The sequence below is a fragment of the Oncorhynchus nerka genome, unplaced genomic scaffold (genome assembly GCF_034236695.1).
Source record: "Oncorhynchus nerka isolate Pitt River unplaced genomic scaffold, Oner_Uvic_2.0 unplaced_scaffold_10___fragment_2___debris, whole genome shotgun sequence".
NCBI lineage: Eukaryota > Metazoa > Chordata > Actinopteri > Salmoniformes > Salmonidae > Oncorhynchus > Oncorhynchus nerka.
This window is the reverse complement of record NW_027039970.1, coordinates 70,512-87,257: the sequence shown is the minus strand read 5'-3', so window position 1 is coordinate 87,257 and position 16,746 is coordinate 70,512. Positions and strand designations below refer to the sequence as shown.

At 45.8% G+C, this 16,746-nt stretch overlaps 1 protein-coding gene across 1 annotated transcript; it reads right to left on the bottom strand.

Annotated features, from left to right (window-relative positions):
* Nucleotides 1-2,640: 2,640 nt before the first annotated feature.
* Nucleotides 2,641-7,582, bottom strand: LOC135568845 (lipopolysaccharide-induced tumor necrosis factor-alpha factor homolog). The gene is made up of 3 exons (XM_065015619.1): nucleotides 7,557-7,582; nucleotides 3,987-4,148; nucleotides 2,641-3,249 (listed from the first exon to the last, which is right to left on the bottom strand). Exons 1-3 carry the CDS (start codon nucleotides 7,580-7,582, stop codon nucleotides 3,144-3,146), a joined length of 294 nt encoding a protein of 97 aa, XP_064871691.1. The 3' UTR covers nucleotides 2,641-3,143.
* Between the last annotated feature and the right edge of the window lie 9,164 nt (nucleotides 7,583-16,746).

The following is a 16,746-nucleotide window of genomic DNA, read 5'->3' as shown; positions in this document are numbered from 1 at the left end:
CCTAGGTGGCTGGTAGCCAACTTAGTACATAGTGGGATTGAATGGAGAACATGATGGTAATACATAAATATCTATTTCTGTTTAATACCGTGCCTTATTTCATAGTCCTTATGGGAGAAGTTTCTCTTTGTGTCTGGATCCAGTTAGGTTGTGTCACGTCTCTGGTGAGACGTGAAGAGAGGGTTTTGTAAGGAATTGCTATTTCGTATGCAGGTGACTAACTTACTGCTAATTACATGGCTACAACTCACAGTAAAGCCTGTGGGGTCCCCTACAGGATAGCTCCCACATTACACATAATCTCTTTGTAACCGAACACTGTGTGCCCGAAGAAGATCCTACGATGATGGACAGACAACTGAGCCAATGGCGGAAGACTACAGACTACTACCAGCTGAACCAATCCGGAGATCCGATCTTCCTAGGGTCAACCTACTTTCTGTGACGTATATAAGGCTGTGCTGACTGTTTACGCTCTCTTTTTTCCTGCCGTTCCACACGAACTAACGGAAGAGCCGTAATTACGTTGTACTACATATTTTCACACTGAATAAACTGTTTACTTGTCATAAAATTTACCACTTAGTCTGAATCGATCCTTTAGGTATTACTGTGCTGTTGGAGCTAGACACACAAGCATTAGGTATTACTGTGCTGTTGGAGCTAGACACACAAGCATTAGGTATTACTGTACTGTTGGAACTAGACACACAAGCATTAGGTATTACTGTACTGTTGGAACTAGACACACAAGCATTAGGTATTACTGTGCTGTTGGAGCTAGAAACACAAGCATTAGGTATTACTGTACTGTTGGAGCTAGACACACAAGCATTAGGTATTACTGTGCTGTTGGAGCTAGACACACAAGCATTAGGTATTACTGTGCTGTTGGAGCTAGAAACACAAGCATTAGGTATTACTGTACTGTTGGAGCTAGACACACAAGCATTTCGCTGCACCTCCACCTTTGACTGTGAGACAACGCCCAGTATGCCAGTATGCCAGTATGCCAGGGAACAGGAACTTGACCTCAGACTGTGGGAGAAATTGGTTATGTGGGAGAAATTATATACATGATTATAGTAAACACAAGAGAAAGATACACATATGGGTTCATTTCCTGTTCTGGTAAAATGCATTGTCTATTGTATAGGGCAGGAAGCAGTTAAAGGCCGTGGGGGTATGGGATAGCTGAGAAACCCTCCTAGACCAGCTGGACATGCAAGGATCAAATGGATAGAAAAAGGAGGGGTCAGCTAAATGACCAACTGATGGATTACAGACATCAATCACAGGGCAGCTGGACACTGAAGCTGGAGGAGATGAAAGACACATGCAGAGGGACACATGGGGTTAATTACAGGGTCACAGGCCACAGGAAAGGGGGATGTATATTATCTTTAGGTCAAAGCAAAGGTCTTGTCATCTGCCGAAAGCAGATGTGGGCGTTACTGGGCTGAACAAGCAGGACACACAGATTGGGATGTAACTGTATTTGCATTGGGGGATGAACTGATGATGTATGCATGGATATAAAAGGAAGAGCGAGAGCTCTGGAGGGGGTGGGTCCCGCGGGGCGCTCCGGCTTATGATACGGGTGTATTAAAAGTCTATATTGATTTTCACAAAGTTCTTGGTCGTGTCATATTTGAACCGATTTGCCACTACAAGACCTGAAGACTCCCTTGGTTCCAATCAACAGACCAGAGACCTCTGACTCACTAAGCTTTAGTGACTAAAGGGTTAAAGTGCTGTGGGGTGGTGTGTGTGTGTGTTGGGTGTCTGTGTGTGTGTGTTTGTGTGTGTGTGTTACTGGAGATGATGACAGGAACCTTCTATGTTTAGCCTCTATTACTGGCATTGTGTGTGTTTATGAAATAATATAATATTTCATATCCTCTCAAAAGTCAAAGGTATTATTGAGATGATTCAAATCCTTGTTATTCATCAATCAAAAAAGCAAACAACCAATAAACACACTTGACCGTTATTTATTACAAAGAACAATACTTTCTGTTTAAATCCATTTAATTAAAAAACATCATTACAATCAGTAGCACAGCCACAAAGTCATCAAATATAACCACACTGCTGACCATAATACCTCACCTTAAGCACATTTTTGGTTTCATAAATTTTTACGATATAGTCAATTTTTACTTTGCAGCCGGCACATATGGTGAAGAATACCCTGTCACACATTCCCATTGACAGAAAGGAAGCTGTCCTGCTGTGGTAATTTCAGAGAGACAGTAGAGGAAGCTGTCCTGCTGTGGTCATTTCAGAGAGACAGTAGAGGAAGCTGTCCTGCTGTGGTCATTTCAGAGAGACAGTAGAGGAAGCTGCCCTGCTGCAGTCATTTCAGAGAGACAGTAGAGGAAGCTGTCCTGCTGCAGTCATTTCAGAGAGACAGTAGAGGAAGCTGTCCTGCTGTGGTCATTTCAGAGAGACAGTAGAGGAAGCTGTCCTGCTGTGGTCATTTCAGAGAGACAGTAGAGGAAGCTGCCCTGCTGCAGTCATTTCAGAGAGACAGTAGAGGAAGCTGTCCTGCTGCAGTCATTTCAGAGAGACAGTAGAGGAAGCTGCCCTGCTGCAGTCATTTCAGAGAGACAGTAGAGGAAGCTGTCCTGCTGCAGTCATTTCAGAGAGACAGTAGAGGAAGCTGCCCTGCTGCAGTCATTTCAGAGAGACAGTAGAGGAAGCTGCCCTGCTGCAGTCATTTCAGAGAGACAGTAGAGGAAGCTGTCCTGCTGCAGTCATTTCAGAGAGACAGTAGAGGAAGCTGTCCTGCTGCAGTCATTTCAGAGAGACAGTAGAGGAAGCTGTCCTGCTGCAGTCATTTCAGAGAGACAGTAGAGGAAGCTGTCCTGCTGTGGTCATTTCAGAGAGACAGTAGAGGAAGCTGCCCTGCTGCAGTCATTTCAGAGAGACAGTAGAGGAAGCTGTCCTGCTGTGGTCATTTCAGAGAGACAGTAGAGGAAGCTGTCCTGCTGCAGTCATTTCAGAGAGACAGTAGACTATTGTCTTTCTGATGTGGATTACGCACTGAACTGTCAGTAGGCTGTGGCTAGGTCTGTTCATATATACAGTAGGTTTGCAGATATGGATCACTTTGTGGCAGGTGTCTCATCTTGGTCTGTTCACATGCGTTTGTGGATTTGGATCACTCTCTTGCAGTTGGGGCAGCGGTGTTCTACGTCCTTACAGGAGTCAACACAGAGCGGAATCAAACAGCATGGCCAGCACCTAGAGAGGGAGGGAGAGAGAGACAGAGAGAGAGACAGAGGGAGAGAGAGAGAGAGAGAGAGAGAGGGTGGGAGGGAGAGAGAGAGAGAGAGCAGAGAGAGAGAGAGAGAAAGACACGAGAGAGAGAGAGAGAGAGAGAGACAGAGAGAAACAGAGAGAGGAGAGAGAGAGAGAGACAGAGAGAGAGAGAGAGAGAGGGAGAAAGACACAGAGAGAGAGAGACAGAGAGAAACAGAGAGAGAGACAGAGAGAAACAGAGAGAGAGAGAGAGAGCAGAGAGAGAGAGAGAGAGAGAGAGAGAGAGAGGAGAGAAAGACACAGAGAGAGAGAGACAGAGAGAGAGAGAGAGAGAGAAAGACACAGAGAGAGAGAGAGACAGAGAGAGAGAGATGTTAACACATGTTTCCCATGCCAATAAAGCCCTTGAATTGAATTGAATTGAGAGAGAAAGACACAGAGAGAGAGAGAGAGAGAGGGATTCAGTGCGTATATCCATCTGTGTTTGTGAGAGAGAGAAAAAAATGTGTGCCACATGTCTGTTTTTTATTTTTTTATTTTACTAGGCAAGTCAGTTGAAAATTCTGATTTTCAATGACGGCCTAGGAACAGTGGGTTAACTGCCTGTTCAGGGGCAGAACGACAGATTTGTACGGGGGTTTGAACTTGCAACCTTCCGGTTACTAGTCCAACTCTCTAACCACTAGGCTACGCTGCCGCCCCGTGTGTGTACAACTTACAGGAGGAAGCCGAGTGATCCACAGATGAGCCAGGTGAGCAGTCCAGGGGTGTGTGTGGTCTCTGTCAGAACCGGGACCTGACAGTGGGGACACGTTATCTGGCCGGGTACGTCTCTTAGCGCGCCGACTGAGATGGCCGCCTCGCTTTGCGTTCCTAGGAAACTATGCAGTTTTTGTTTTTTTACGTGTTATTTCTTACATTAGTACCCCAGGTCATCTTAGGTTTCATTACATACAGTCGAGAAGAACTACTGAATATAAGATCAGCGCCAACTCACCATCAGTACGACCAAGAATATGTTTTCCGCGGCGCGGATCCGGTGTTCTGCCTTACAAACAGGACAACGGAATGGATCGTCATGCAGCGACCCAAGGAAACGACTCCGAAAAAGAGGGAAACGAGGCGGTGTTCTGGTCAGACTCCGAAAAAGGGCACATCGCGCACCACTCCCCAGCATTCTTCTTGCCAATGTCCAGTCTCTTGACAACAAGGTTGACGAAATCCGAGCAAGGGTAGCATTCCAGAGGGACATCAGAGACTGCAACGTTCTCTGCTTCACAGAAACATGGCTTACTGGGAAGACGCTATCCGATGCGGTGCAGCCAACGGGTTTCTCCACGCATCGCGCCGACAGAAACAAACATCTTTCTGGTAAGAAGAGTGGCGGGGGCGTATGCCTCATGACTAACGAGACATGATGTGATGAAGGAAACATACAGGAACTCAAATCCTTCTGTTCACCTGATTTAGAATTCCTCACAATCAAATGTAGACCGCATTATCTTCCAAGAGAATTCTCCTCGATTATAATCACAGCCGTATATATCCCCCAAGCAGATACATCGATGGCTCTGAAACGAACTTTATTTAACTCTTTGCAAACTGGAAACCATTTATCCGGAGGCTGCATTCATTGTAGCTGGGGATTTTAACAAAGCTAATCTGAAAACAAGACTCCTAAATTTTACCAGCATATCGATTGCGCAACCAGGGGTGGTAAAACCTTGGATCATTGTTACTCTAACTTCCGCGACGCATATAAGGCCCTGCCCCGCCCCCTTTCGGAAAAGCTGACCACGACTCCATTTTGCTGATCCCTGCCTACAGGCAGAAACTAAAACAAGAGGCTCCCACGCTGAGGTCTGTCCAACGCTGGTCAGACCAAGCTGACTCCACACTCCAAGACTGCTTCCATCACGTGGACTGGGACATGTTTCGTATTCGTCAGATGGAAATATTGACGAATACGCTGATTCGGTGTGCGAGTTCATTAGAACGTGCGTCGAAGATGTCGTTCCCATAGCAACGATAAAAACATTCCCAAACCAGAAACCGTGGATTGATGGCAGCATTCGCGTGAAACTGAAAGCGCGAACCACTGCTTTTAATCAGGGCAAGGTGTCTGGTAATATGTCCGAATATAAACAATGCAGCTATTCCCTCCGCAAGGCTATTAAACAAGCTAAGCGTCAGTACAGAGACAAAGTGGAATCTCAATTCAATGGCTCAGACACAAGAGGCATGTGGCAGGGTCTACAGTCAATCACGGACTACAAGAAGAAACCCAGCCCAGTCACGGACCAGGATGTCTTGCTCCCAGGCAGACTAAATAACTTTTTTGCCCGCTTTGAGGACAATACAGTGCCACTGACACGGCCTGCAATGAAAACATGCGGTCTCTCCTTCACTGCAGCCGAGGTGAGTAAGACATTTAAACGTGTTAACCCTCGCAAGGCTGCAGGCCCAGACAGCATCCCCAGCCGCGCCCTCAGAGCATGCGCATATTCAATCAATCCCTATACCAGTCTGCTGTTCCCACATGCTTCAAGAGGGCCACCATTGTTCCTGTTCCCAAGAAAGCTAAGGTAACTGAGCTAAACGACTACCGCCCCGTAGCACTCACTTCCGTCATCATGAAGTGCTTTGAGAGACTAGTCAAGGACCATATCACCTCCACCCTACCTGACACCCTAGACCCACTCCAATTTGCTTACCGCCCAAATAGGTCCACAGACGATGCAATCTCAACCACACTGCACACTGCCCTAACCCACCTGGACAAGAGGAATACCTATGTGAGAATGCTGTTCATCGACTAAGCATCTAGTACCCTCCAAGCTGATCAAGCTCGAGACCCTGGGGGCCCCCCTGTGCAACTGGGTACTGTTCCTGAGCCCCCCCAGGTGGTGAGGGTAGGCTCTCCTCCCCGCTGATCCTCCACTGTTCAGCCCTCTCCTGTACTCCCTGTTCACCCACGACTGCGTGGCCATGCACGCCTCCAACTCAATCATCAAGTTTGCGGACGACACAACAGTGGTAGGCTTGATTACCAACAACGACGAGACGGCCTACAGGGAGGAGGTGAGGGCCCTCGGAGTGTGGTGTCAGGAAAATAACCTCACACTCAACGTCAACAAAACCAAGGAGATGATTGTGGACTTCAGGAAACAGCAGAGGAACACCCCCTATCCACATCGATGGATCAGTAGTGGAGAGGGTAGCAAGTTTTAAGTTCCTCGGCATACACATCACAGACAAACTGAATTGGTCCACTCACACAGACAGCGTCGTGAAGAAGGCGCAGCAGCGCCTCTTCAACCTCAGGAGGCTGAAGAAATTCGGCTTGTCACCAAAAGCACTCACAAACTTCTACAGATGCACAATCGAGAGCATCCTGGCGGGCTGTATCACCGCCTGGTACGGCAACTGCTCCGCCCTCAACCGTAAGGCTCTCCAGAGGGTAGTGAGGTCTGCACAACGCATCACCGGGGCAAACTACCTGCCCTCCAGGACACCTACACCACCCGATGTTACAGGAAGGCCATAAAGATCATCAAGGACATCAACCACCCGAACCACTGCCTGTTCACCCTGCTATCATCCAGAAGGCGAGGTCAGTACAGGTGCATCAAAGCTGGGACCGAGAGACTGAAAAACAGCTTCTATCTCAAGGCCATCAGACTGTTAAACAGCCACCACTAACATTGAGTGGCTGCTGCCAACACACTGTCATTGACACTGACCCAACTCCAGCCACTTTAATAATGGGAATTGATGGGAAATGATGTAAATATATCACTAGCCACTTTAAACAATGCTACCTTATATAATGTTACTTACCCTACATTATTCATCTCATATGCATATGTATATACTGTACTCTAGATCATCGACTGCATTCTTATGTCACTAGCCACTTTAACTATGCCACTTTGTTTACTTTGTCTACATACTCATCTCATATGTATATACTGTACTCGATACCATCTACTGTATGCTGCTCTGTACCATCACTCATTCATATATCCTTATGTACATATTCCTTATCCCCTTACACTGTGTATAAGACAGTAGTTTTGGAATTGTTAGTTAGATTACTTGTTGGTTATCACTGCATTGTCGGAACTAGAAGCACAAGCATTTCGCTACACTCGCATTAACATCTGCTAACCATGTGTATGTGACAAATAAAATTTGATTTGATTTTTTGATTTAAAAGCAACCACTGAAAAGATGTGGCGTCTGACTATGGTGGACACTGAAGAACAGTGCCAGCCTGAGCGTCTCACTCTCCCGAGGCACCACGGGAAACCATATTCGGATCACCCTTCCTCCACTGCTGTCTTGGACTCCATAGACAAGGCAATATGGACAACCACACCATTCGATGTGGGAAGGTTACAGGTTGAACCAGTGCGCATTACCCTAACCAATCCTGCACAAGTACCAATATTTCGAACCCAGTATCGACTGAAGCATGAACAGACAGAGGGAATCAGACCTACTATCGAAGGCCTCCTGGGAGCTAGGTGTATATACAGGACTCAGTCACCATGGAACACCCCCATACTTCCTGTTCCGAAAGCAGGAGGGGAAACCTACCGGATGGTGCAGGATTTCCGGGCTGTGAATGAAGTTACCACACCCATTGATCTCCCTGTTCCTGACCCACACATCACTCTGAGCAACCTGTCACCTAAGCATCGGTATTTTACCGTAGTGGACTTGGCAAATGCGTTTTTCAGCATCCCATTGGATGAGGCTTCCCAGCCGCTCTTTGCTTTTACCTACGAGAATCAGCAATTTACTTATTCAGTACTTCCCCAAGGTTACACTTCCTCCCCCGGAATTTTCAATCATATCCTGAAGACTCACCTGGCGGAACTGAAAATCCCGGAAGGAGTGATACTTATACAATACGTAGACGACCTGTTGCTGGGGGCTCCCACCTCAGACCTCTGTCTAGAAATGACTAAAACTCTGTTAGATTTTCTGGCAGTCAAGGGATACAAAGTCAAGAGGGCTAAAGTCCAATCATGCAGAAGAACCATTCTGTTCCTGGGGAGGGAGGTCTCAAGCGAGGGCGCCGGGCTCTCCAAAGCACACCGAGACTCGATCCTACACCATCCCAGACCCATTAGTCTCAGGAATGCTCTCTTTCCTGGGGTTGACGGGGTACAGCCGTACTCATATCCCAGACTATACTGCAAGAACTGAACCTCTGAGAGAAATTGTGCGGGAAGCGGGCCCAAGGACCCTACAGGCTCCACTTACATGGACTCCTGAAGCTTCAACGGCGTTTGGGCTCTTGAAAACTGACCTGTCTGTTGCCGCTGCCCTCATTGCACCAGACTACGGTAAAACATTTCACCTGGATGTTTCTGAAAAGGAAGGCTTCTCATCCGCCGTCCTTTTTCAGAAACATGAGGGGGAGAGGAGGGTACTGATGTACCACTCTGCCAAAATGGACCACATTGAGACCGGCCAAACCACCTGTTCCAGATACGTGGCAGCGGTAGCTAAGGCTATTGAGAAAACAGCGCACCTGGTAATGTGCCACAAGATGCAAATACACACCCACCATGGGGTGGCAGCGTACCTCATCAGCAAAGAATTCACTTTCAGCGCGGACAGAAAAAACAAAATCCAGAACAAATGCACTCAGTCACACATCACCTTTGTGAACACCGACAAGAACATGGCAGATGCACTCAACGCAGAAGATGGTCTAGCACACTCCTGCCAAGAGAGGGCAGCACAGGAGCTCAAACTAAGACCAGACCTAGAAAATGAACCGCTGACATCACCAGACCTATGGCTGTACACAGACGGATGCTGCTACAAGGGAGACACAGGAAACATAGCTGCCTATGCGGTAGTACAGCAGTTTCAAGACAAAACACATGTCACGCTGGAATCAGGGATTATCCCCCAGCCAGCATCAGCACAACTTGCTGAGATTGTGGGTTTGACTCAAGCTCTAGAAAGAGCAGAAGGAAAAACTGTAAATATTTACACGGACTCGGCATACGCACACGGAGCTGTGCACACAGATGGACCACAATGGGTTAGACGCAACTTCACCACCACAGGTAACCTACCCATCAAGCACAGAGCCCAAATGGAACGTTTGATACATGCCGTGTCTTTACCAAAGAAAGTGGCCATAATGAAATGTCGAGGCCACCAAGGACTGACCAGCAGAGTCAATCGGGGAAATGATGCAGCAGACCTGGCAGCCAAGGCCGCAGGAGGTTACAGCCCCAGGCAGATGGTGCTCAGGATAGCACCGGCAAGGACTGAGTTGACAAGCCAACACATACTAGAGCTACAAGAAGAGGCAGGGCCTTATGAACATTCGGTTTGGAAACAGAAGGGAGGCTCTAAAGGACCAGATGGAATATGGAGATGCCATGATGGCCGACTGGTGGCTCCGGCAAATCTCTGTCCAGAACTGATAAGGGAAGTCCATGGACCCACCCATGAAGGGAAACTCAGAACTCTACAGAAGGTTTCGTACATATGGTGGCACCCCCACATGAAGGACATGACAGATTTATTCTGTGACGAATGCAACATATGTGGTAGCCACAATCCGAAAAAGCCCTACCAAACCCCAATGGGGTCCTACCCGGTGCCAAACGCATGTTTCCAAGACATCAGTATAGATTATACAGACATGGGAGAAGACAATGTAAAGAACGGGAAGAGATATTTACTAGTAATGGTAGATAGATTCTCTAGATGGGTAGAGGCAATTCCAACAGCTAAGGAGGATGGGAAGTCGGTCAGTAAGTGGTTACAGACAGAGCTCATACCTAGATATGGGGTCCCTAGACAAATCAGATCCGACAATGGGTCCCATTTCGCAAATCAACACCTGAGACAGGTGGAGGAGAGGTTCGGCATTGTACACAAGTTTGGTTCTGTGTATAAGCCGCAATCACAGGGCCTTGTGGAACGCTGCAACCAATCTCTGAAGGCTAAGATAGCCAAGGTGTGTGCAGGTACAAAATTGACATGGGTGGAGGCCCTGCCACTGGCGCTGATGGCCATGAGGTCATCACCTGGTGCAGGGACACATCTCTCACCCCACGAAATAATGACAGGGAGAGTAATGCCAGGTCCACCAAGAGAGGGAGGTCATATGCCGCCTCTTGATGTACACCAGATAGGTATGACTGACAATGTAAGAAAACTGACGGAACTGTCTGCAGCTCTCTCCAAACAGATACACAGAGTCCATGAGGGGGAGCTGACGGGGGATCCAGAGCAACCAAGGGTAAAGGTCGGCGATTGGGTAAGGATCAAGGTCCACAAGAGAAAGTGGGCGGATCCCAGGTGGACTGGACCGTACGAAGTGAAGGAGGTTACTTCACACTCAGTCCAGGTCAAAGGTAAATCGGGCGCACCTTGGCACCACTTGACTCATTGTACCCCAGCACCGACTCCTTCCAGAACTTTGACTGAAGTCAGGGTCGATTTGAGCGACCTAAATTTGATTCCAACCACAGAACCCTTAGTTGGGGAGGATGTGGGAGCGACTCCCCAGCACACCAACTAACCGATCTCCCAGGGATAAGGGTTATCCCTGGACGAGACTGGGGATATCAGGCCCCACTTTTGTTATTTTTGTTATAGTCACAGGAGTTTCCATGGGAATCCTCCTGTGGCTATTAGAGCACCACACACCTCTCTCAGGAACTCAGATAGGACACACTAATGTGTTGTCCAACCTTACCACATCCATGGCACATACAGAACTGACCAATCATTTGCACAAGAGGCACTCCACCACCCCTGACACTGATTGCAAGGCCAACGACATACGGAGTACGACCGTTTGTGTGCCCTCCAACGCAACTAATATCTTTAACATCACTTGGGGGACCTTAGGGAACTCTAGGGACGGGGTAGGGTCCAGTGCACTCTGGTCTGCTAGATATGTTTGGTATATGACATTAGGGAAGGTTGTTGACTGGTCCTGGAAGAACTTGGTGGGGGAAACAGATAATACGTGGGAAGAGTGGACAACAGGCAGGGAGGCATTGGAATGGCGAAAGCGACTGACCTTATCTAAGACCAATACGGGACTGAAACTCACCGTTAGACCAGGGGGCCAGCCTTTAGGGTGTTATGATTTCATACTGGCCCCATGGAACGACTACCAGCGCTATTGGCTGTGGCGAATTTGCGTTACTAGTAATCCTAAACCGACTTCGGTTACTGTGAGGAATGATATCTTCGTACCCGTAAGAGGGTCCTCATCATTCCCACTGTTTGGCCCAGTGGAGGCAATATCCAGACTTAAAAGTCCGGATGATGTAATTTTAACGGCCACAGGGGTCTCAGGTCTTACTAATAATTGGCTATTGTTGACCGAGGAAGCTGCAAATAGCACCAGACAGAGTTGTGTGGTGTGTATGGGAGCTCGTCCATTGCTCCGCATTGTTCCGGCGGTAGTGACCCTAGCATGTTTAATCCCACTTATGACTACAGATAACCCCAGTTACAATTGTACTGCCTGGGATGGTGTCTATCCCATAACTAAATCCACCATTAGGAAACCAGTGTTTTCCAACCAGGTTGCCAAGGCAAATTTCACCTGTGTCAATATGACGGGAGGAGGAACCGAGGTGGGACGGGTTCCTGGGGACTGGTGCCTGGATACAATTAATATTGTTGGGAGCTTCAGGCCAATATCCAGAGCAGATGTGTGGTGGTGGTGTGGTAGTACTGTCCTGTTTGATAAATTACCCTCCGATACTACTGGACGCTGTGCACTTGTTACTCTCTTGTTGCCTATTTCTATCTACCCTATAGGGGCTGGAGACCTCGTCCGTAGGATCCAGAGGGTGAACCCTGGAAATTGGAAGGGACGTTCCAGGCGAGCCACCACCCCATCTAGTGGAGACCCCACCTACATAGACGCTATTGGAGTCCCAAGGGGAGTTCCTGATGAGTATAAATTAGTAGATCAGGTGGCTGCAGGTTTTGAATCATCCATATGTTGGTGGTGTACAGTTAACAAAAATGTTGATCGTATTAACTATATACATTACAATGTCCAAAAACTAGGCAACTGGACTCAGCAGGGTTTCGAGGCGGTGCATGGTCAACTGGCTGCAACCAGCCTGATGGCCTTCCAAAATCGTATTGCCATTGATATGTTACTCTCTGAGAAGGGCGGAGTTTGCTCCATGTTTGGTGAACAGTGTTGTACTTTCATCCCTAATAACACAGCCTCTGATGGTAGTTTGACCGTCGCTTTGGAGGGTCTTCGGACTCTTAATGGTAAAATGAAATCTCATTCTGGGATTGATACCTCAATGTGGGACTCCTGGATGAGTGCTTTTGGTAAATATAAAACCCTGGTCTCCTCCATTTTGGTCTCCATTTCGGTGTTCGCGGCCATTTTGGTTCTCTGTGGATGCTGTTGCATTCCATGTATCCGTTCCCTTACCACTAGGGTTATCTCTAGAGCTATTGACCCTTCCTCCCCTTCCCAGATGTTTCCTCTGCTTGCTAATGACCTACCCGAATTTGAGGATGAGGTTGAGAGTGCCTACTAGGTTTTGTTTTTCTTTTCATGAAATGCTATGACTGCTGAAATAAGGGATAATGAGTGACACCCTAGTGGGTGTCAAAAAGGGGGACTTAAATTTCACACCATTTTCTTTTGTTCTGTTTTTGAATGAGCTGTTGTTCTCTTTTGACATGAGGGTTGTAAGTTCCTAGGTGGCTGGTAGCCAATCTAGTACATAGTGGGATCGAATGGAGAACATGAAGGTATTTTAAACTTTGTAATTGTTAGCCTAGTTTATGTCACATCTCTTAGGAGATGTGAAGAGAGGGAATCACAAAACTTTTCCTTCTGGGAAAAGTTTTCTTTTTGTGTCTGGATCTAGTTAGGTTGTGTCACGTCTCTGGGGAGACGTGAAGAGAGGGATTTGTAAAGAAGTGCTATTTCTTATGCAGGTGACCAGCCTACTGCTATTACATTGCTATAACTGAGACAACGTATTTTCACAGTAAAACATGTTAGGCCCCATACAGGATAGCTCCCACACCCACACACACAGCACACACACATTACACACACTAACTGCCGAGGACACACAGATAAGACATACACCCACACATTGGGAGGAAGAGACAGCCTTGACTGAGGACAGCGCACACACCTAATCTCCTTTTTTAGCTGAACATTGTGTAACCAAGAACAGGCACGACGAGATTCTATGATGACGGATGGTCCAACTGAGCCAATGCCGGAAGACTACACCCCAGCCTGAACCAATCCGAAGACCCGATCTTCTAGAATCAACCTACTTTCTGTTCTGTATATAATGCATGTGCAAACTGTTAGCGGGGCTTCTTTTCTGCTGGGTCCTCATGAGCTAACAGAAGGGCCCGTAATTACGCTGTACCAGATATCTTTACTCATAATTAAACTGTCGCTTGTCATACAATTTACCACTTTGTCTGAATCGATCCTTGACCGACTCACCCTTCTACATATCCCATTATCAACACTTTCAGAACTATTGGCTAAAAAGTATACAAAAGTACTGGAGAATTTCTTTAACATTGAAAATATGTTCAAACTAGCTACATTGTCAATATTGATATAAGGTTGTAATTGTAAAAAATGTATATTGTCATCTTTTGGTTCAAAAGGTAAATGAAGTTTCCCATTTGGAATTGTTGAAGTGAAAATGTCCCACTGGGACCTAGGAGTTTCTGGTAACTTCAAATATACGTGTTTTGAACGCAGCATCATCCCTGAGCTCTGATTTCTCCCAAAGAGGAAGAGGTGAAGCAAGGGTCGACTCCGCCCAAAATCTGTCTGCGCGAAAATAAACGTGAGGAGTTTTTGTATGGGTCAGGATAAAAGTGAGTTGCTAATTTGATACCCTAATTTGAGGGTTATTTGATCTAATAGAAGTTTCATAATGCTCAGGTTGTTACAAGTGTACTGATATAAGTGTAATACACGTGACATCTCGGTGACTTTGAGATATAAAATAGTTTATCTGAGTTGTTTGTGCCTCTTAGTCACACATATATCTGCCCTCTCATTGGAACAGTGGCGTTAAGGATACGGTCTGCGAGGGGTCCTGTCTAGCCAGCAGGTGGTGTGAGTAAAAAATAAATACGTTTGAAATACAGTACCAGTCAAAAGTTTGGAGGACAACTACTCATTCAAGTTTTTATTTATTTGAACTATTTTCTACATTGTAGAATAATAGTGAAGACAAACTATGAAATAACACATATGGAATCATGTAGTAACCAAAAAAGGTGTTTAAACAAATCAAAATATTTGGTATATTTCAGATTCTTCAAAGTAGCCACCCGTTGCCTTGATAACAGCATTGCACACTTTTGACATTCTCAACCAGCTTCATGAGGGAACCACCTGGAATGCATTTCAATTAACAGGTGTACCTTGTTAAAAGTTCATTTGTGAAATCTATTTCCTTCTTAATGCATTTGAGCCAATTAGTTGTGTTGTGACAAGGTAGTGGTGATATACAGAAGATGGCCCTATTTGGTAAAAGACCAAGTCCATATTATAGCAAGAACAGCTCAAATAAGCAAAGAGAAACAACAGTCCATCATTCGTTTAAGACATGAAGGTCAATCAATCCAGATTATTTAAAGAAATTTGAAAGTCGCAAAAACTATCAAGAGCTATGATGAAACTGGCTCTCATGAGGACCGCCACAGGAAAGGAAGACCCAGAGTTACCTCTGCTGCAGAGGATAAGTTCATTAGAGTTACCAGCCTCAAACTGCAGGCCAAATAAATGCTTCACAAAGTTCAAGTAACAGACACATCTCAACATCAACTGTTCAGAGGAGACTGCATAAATCAGGCCTTCATGGTCAAATTGCTGCTAAGAAACCACTATTAAAGGACACCAATAAGAAGAAGAGACTTGCATAGGCCAAGAAACACGAGCATTGGACATTAGACCGGTGGAAATCTGTCCTTTGGTCTGATGAGTCCACATTTGATATTTTTGGTTCCAACCAGTCTTTGTGAGAACCAGAGTAGGTGAACGGATGATCTCTGCATGTGTGATTCCCACTGTGTAGCATGGAGGAGGTGGTGTTATGGTGTGGGGATGCATTGCTGGTGACACTGTCTGTGATTTATTTAGAATTCAAGGCACACTTAATCAGCATGGCTACCACAGCATTCTGCAGCGATACACCATCCCATGGGTTTTACGCTTAATGGGACTTTCATTTGTTTTTCAACAGGACAATGACCGAATACACCTCCAGGCTGTGAACGGGCTATTTGAACAAGAAGGAGAGTAATGGAGTGCTGCATCAAATCACCAAATCTCAACCCAATTTGAGATTGTTTGGGATGAGTTGGACCGCAGAGTGAAGGAAAAGCAGCCAATGAGTGCTCTGCATATGTGGGAATTCCTTCAAAACTGTTGAAAGCATTCCAGGTGAAGCTAGTTGAGAGAATGCCAAGTGTGTGTAAAGCTGTCATCAAGGCAAAGGGTGGCTACTTTGAAGAATCTCAAATATAAAATATATTGTGAATTGTTTAACACTTTTTTGGTCACTACATGATTCCATGTGTTATTTCATAGTTTTAATGTCTTCACTATTCTACAATGTAGAAAATAGTACAAATAAAAAGATAAACCTTGAATGAGTAGGTGTGACCAAAGTTTTGACTGGTGCTGTATATACATTTTGACTGAAACCAAATCGAAACTGTAGAAATGACAATGGACCTACATTCATGCAGTTTGACTGTGTCCAGCTGGCCAATAATCACTGATATGAAAGCTATACAATCCCCCCCATGTTGACAGCAAGGAAATATAACACATGTTCTGTGTTGTCCTCCAAACGTCTTTGAAGACCGAAATGGGGCAAAATTAGTTTGACACCACTGGCCTAAAATGACCTAAAATACCTATACAGGCGTTGTAAGATGTGAGACCTGTCTAACAATATATATATATATATACATTCTCCCCAATTTCGTGGTTTGTCAGTCGCGTCACCTCGCCTTAGCTGTGGAACGTACCCTAATGCTGCATTCAAAGCAACTGGTAACTCTGAAATCTCCGACATCCGAGTATTAACGATAACTGGGAACTCTAAAACAAACACACACACAAAAAACAAGCTCCGACGGGGAAAAATCAATTTGAACGGTCATCCAACTCGGAATCAAAGTCGGAAACTCGGTCATCTTTCTAGAGCTACAACTTTCCGACCTGGAGATCACCGATGTCATGAAAGCACCATGAACTTCTCCCACAATTTGACCTCTGATGTCACATACTAAGAAATTACCCCAATATTAGCGTTTGACATTTTTGTAATAACAAAACATTTATTTAAAAAAAATATATCTATTAATATGGGTTTTGAACACTAATTTGTTTATAAGCATGATAGCTAGCTGTACTTGTAGTTTACGGTTGACACAGCTTGT